Genomic DNA, 4584 nt, shown 5'->3' with positions numbered 1-4584 from the left:
AAACCTGAATTACATATTCTAATTTCATTCCCATTCTACTCAGGTATACACCAGCGCATGTTTACAAACAAACCGGAGCGCCACTAGCGGCACGCCACCGGCACCGCGCATGCGCGAGAGAGTGTGGGCAAGAATCACCGCGTCCCGCGTCAACAAGCCATAGGAACGTCACGTTGTCGACGTCGGTGTGAGTCCTCTTGCTTTTTTTCGCGTTGGAATTGTTGATTCTACGTCTTCCTAGCACTGTCACCACTTTAGTGGCCCGCGCGAGATTAACGAGACTCGTTACACCGCAAAACTTTGAGTAAATAAAGTGGCGTGCTGCGACTCATTCATGTGAACGCCGCAGAATGGACGCTAAAATTATGATGAAATTCTGCTCGCTATTTTCAGTCGCAACGTCGTTCGGACTGCAAAAGCGTGGACGCTAGAAGCGACGATCAATGTCGCTACTGAAAGTCACAAGCAGAATCGGACCTAGTGAAAGAGGCATAACAAGTCGGTGATGGCCACCGGTAACAACAATCAAAATCTTTTTATATCTACTGTTTACCCCGAGCCTATACTTACCTCAAACAACCTTGAAAGGCCTGCACTTACTTCCTATCGCAATTACCGGGCCAAGGCTTGGCCTACGAGCCGTTCTCGTGTGAATGAGCAGACAACAACAAGCAGACGAGTTTGAAATAGCAGACGACCCAGGCAGCACAAAACGTCGTGGAAACGTCGAGAAAAGGTCCCGGACGTCCGTGACGTCCCGCATGACTTCAATCACGTTTTTTCGATGTCGAGGTGACGTCCTTATATAACGTTCCATTAGAGTCCAATCGGTGACGTTGTGACGACGTTGTATTCCAACTCAAACGTCGTCAACGTTCCCACGACGTCGATGCACGACGTTCTCACAACGTCCAACGCTCACGTTTCTTTGACGTTGAATTGAAGTTCATAAATTACGTCCCATTATCGTCCTGTCCGTGACGTGGTGGCGACGTCACGTTGCAACTTTAACGTCGTCATCGTCGCCACGACGTCAAGACAAGACGCTTTAGCAACGTCGAACACTCACGCGTCTTCAAAGTTAAAATAAAGTCCAGGGTGACGTTACGTTATTGTCCCATCAGTGACGTTTCAGCGACGTCGCGTTCACACCTATATGTCGTAAACGTCATACAAGACGTGCTGGAAACGTCGATCACTCACGTTTTGTTCGACGTTTTTAGATTTTCCAGCTTAATCTCCAGCCGCAGAATCACTGTGCTCAAGGTGACCGTGCTCAAGAGCCGCTAACAAAACTTAATTTTTGAGAGGTTGAGAAGTTTAATTATTTATACATTAATTTGCAATTTCAAAATGCTATTAATTGCACATCGATGACGCTAAAGAGGGCATTTACAAAACTCAATGTACACGGAAGAAAAAAAATAATATAAAAGCATGTTGGGAATATCATTCCTTTTAGATGTGCTTGTTATAATTTTGGTTTGTTTAAAATATTGTTACGGGTTTAATTTGCGAAGCCCATGGCGTCTAGAACGGATCGAATTGTACCATTCTTGCATTTTTCACGCGTGTTGTCGACTTCCATGGCTCCTGGGCCCTGGCACGCGCCTCAGGGGCGCCGCCAGACTACCCCCTCTCCCTGTGATTTCAGGCCTGCATCCTTTCCTAGGAGCATCCATACTGCTCCGCGACCACCCGAGTTTGTTTTAAGGTTCGTCAATTTCTCTTCGTATTTTGTAACCCATGTGTGGTATCTGGAGTAACAGGCCGATGGGGTTCTTCGCTGGCACATCTTTATTGCAGGACTACCGGAGTACGACACATAGTCACGGGCGTGAGAGAGCGGCAGGATCGCAGCGGGTGGTGCAAACGGTGCGCTGGCTCAGATAGATATGGCGCCCCGGAACAGTGGCGCGAGACGCACGAGCGCGCGCTAGCTGTTGCCCGCTTATTGTGTCACCCATACAACACTCCCCCACACTTAGTTCAGCACAGTAATACCATTCGACGGCGTTCCAGTGCAATACTCACAAAGTAACACGATATGACAATTTAACAAAACACGAGAATAATTGAAGTTCTGGAAAGTACAAAGTACAGACATACTAAATACAAAATAATTACAGTTTTGAAAAACACAAAGTCCTCGTCTTTTTCTCTTCCTTCTCAAGGCGAAAACCTATTAGGCGCACGCCGTTGCCGTTCGGGATACCGGCGCTGAATTTCTTGCGGCTGGGCTGGGGAACGACCGGAGACTGGAGTTGATCCCATGTCTTGTCCCTCTACCACCGGTGACCCAACTGGAGGCAGCTCGTTCACGAGTCCCCCTTGCCCTGGGGTTGGCGATGATGGCAGGACACTCGGTATCAGCAAACCACCTTCCTCCTCCTCTGGGGTAGAGCTCTCCCGCAACCGCAGGTGGTCTTGGTGTCGCCGCCACACGAAGGTCCCCCGCGGTGTGGTCACGCGAAGCCTGTAGGAGACCGGTCCGGATCTAGCCATGACGACTCCGTGCAACCACCTCTCACCCGGCCGGAAGTTCTTGACGTACACCTTATCACCCGGCACGAAGTGTTGGTGTTTGCCACTGTGCTTCACCTGTAGCACGTCCTGCTTGCGGTGAACAGTTTCCTCTGCAGAGGGTCGCAGTCTGTCGAGACGGGTAGTGAGCCGCCGCCCAAGCAGCAACTCCGCAGGACTCTGAAGGGTTGTGGCGTGCGGTGTGTTTCTGTAAGCTAACAAGAAACTTGCTAGTCGACGGGACAGAGGCCGGCCCGGCATCTCTTTTCGTAAGGCCTCCTTCAGGGTGCGGATGAAACGCTCAGCCAGCCCATTACTTGATGGATGGTAGGGGGCGGTCCTGACGTGCCTCACACCGTTCTCTCGCAAGAAAATCTGAAATTCTTGGGAACAAAATTGGGGGCCATTGTCACTGACAACAACATCTGGCAGACCGAAATGACTAAACAGCTCCCTCAGCTTTTCAATAGTTGCTTCGGCCGATGTGCTGTTCATCACAAAAACCTCGGGCCACTTGGAGTGGGAGTCGACGCTCACCAGAAAATGACGGCCCTGGAAGGGTCCCGCAAAATCCAAGTGCAGCCTTTGCCACGGACGAGTTGGCCAGGACCACGGATGCAGCGGGGCTGTACCTGGAAGACTCTGCTGCTGTTGGCAGGTATCACACGACCTGACGCGATATTCAATATCCGCATCGACCTCCGGCCACCATACATAGCTGCGTGCCAGTTCTTTCATCCTTACGATTCCAGGATGCCCTTCATGCAGCTCGTCCAGTACGCGTTCGCGCAGTCCCTTCGGGATCACAACCCTCATTCCCCACAAAAGGCAATTCTGGTGCCACGTCAGCTCGCTTCTTCTTGCAGAGTAACGCTTCAGACCATCTTCTACTTTTGCGGGCCACGCACCGGCAAGGAACCTTGCCACTTGACAGAGCTCTTTATCTTTTGCTGTAAATTGTGCGATCTCTTGGCTGCTTACCGGAAAAGACTGCAGGCGGAGACTGAGAAACGCCGCGACGTCATCCTCGTAGTCTTCATCCTGAAACCCAGGAACTGGAAGTCGTGACAAGCAGTCCGCCTCCACGTTGAGTCGACCCGGTCGGTAAACCAATCGGTACTGATAGGCGGAAAGGGTAATAGCCCATCTCTGCAGACGTGCGGCAGCAATGCTCGGAATTCCCGTCTTTGGACCAAGAATGGTTTGCAACGGTTCGTGATCAGTGACCAACACGAAGGATCGTCCAAACAAGTAGATGTGAAATTTCTTCACGCCAAACACAATAGCCAGTGCCTCCTTTTCTAGTTGGCTGTAGTTCTTTTCACTCGATGTCAAGGTTCTCGACGCAAACGCGATAGGCCGTGTGTCGCCGTTGGAGTACACCCTGGACAGGACGGCTCCGAGACCGTATGCCGAGGCATCACATGACACCTGAAGGTCTGCCTTGGGGTCGTAGTGTGCCAGGACAGGTGCGTCAACCAGAGGCCTCTTCACCATGTTAAAAGCGTCTTGACAGCGCTTGCTCCAGGTCCAGACGACATCTTTTCTTAGTAGCTCGTTCAGCGGTGCTATTGTGGTCGAGAGGTCTGGGAGGAACTTTCCGTAGAATGTCACCATTCCCAAGAACGACCGTAACTGTTTTGAGTCTTGCGGTTGAGGTGCATCGAGGATCGCTTGCACATTTTCTGCCAACACAGCTACCCCTTGCTCGCCGACTTGGTGCCCCAGGAACTTCAAACTTGCCTTCAAGAACTCACACTTTTCTTTCTTGACTCGGACGCCCTTGTCACTCAGTTTCTTTAGGACTTGCTCCAAATTCTTCAGGTGATCCCCGGCGGTCTTCCCTGTTACCAGGATATCGTCGAGATAGCAGGTTACTCCTTGAATTCCCGCCAGCAAGCTGTCCATTATCTTTTGAAACAGTGCTGGAGCTGAAGCGATCCCAAACGCCAAACGCTTGACGCGGAAGAGACCCTTGTGCGTGTTGATTGTCAGATAGGGTTGTGACTCAGGGTGGACCGGAACTTGCTGGTATGCACGACTTAAGTCTATTTTCGAGAA

At 51.0% G+C, this 4584-nt stretch overlaps 1 protein-coding gene across 1 annotated transcript; it reads right to left on the bottom strand.

The window, feature by feature from the left end:
- Window positions 1-2156: 2156 nt before the first annotated feature.
- LOC120848036 (uncharacterized protein K02A2.6-like) lies at window positions 2157-3072 on the bottom strand. Its single transcript, XM_040219945.3, has one exon. It carries the CDS (start codon window positions 3016-3018, stop codon window positions 2170-2172), a length of 849 nt encoding a protein of 282 aa, XP_040075879.1. The 5' UTR covers window positions 3019-3072; the 3' UTR covers window positions 2157-2169.
- Window positions 3073-4584: the final 1512 nt, after the last annotated feature.

This window comes from Ixodes scapularis, unplaced genomic scaffold (assembly GCF_016920785.2).
Source record: "Ixodes scapularis isolate PalLabHiFi unplaced genomic scaffold, ASM1692078v2 PGA_scaffold2__306_contigs__length_199485367, whole genome shotgun sequence".
Lineage (NCBI taxonomy): Eukaryota > Metazoa > Arthropoda > Arachnida > Ixodida > Ixodidae > Ixodes > Ixodes scapularis.
The sequence above is the reverse complement of the archived record's forward strand: the minus strand, read 5'-3'. Positions and strand labels throughout refer to the sequence as shown.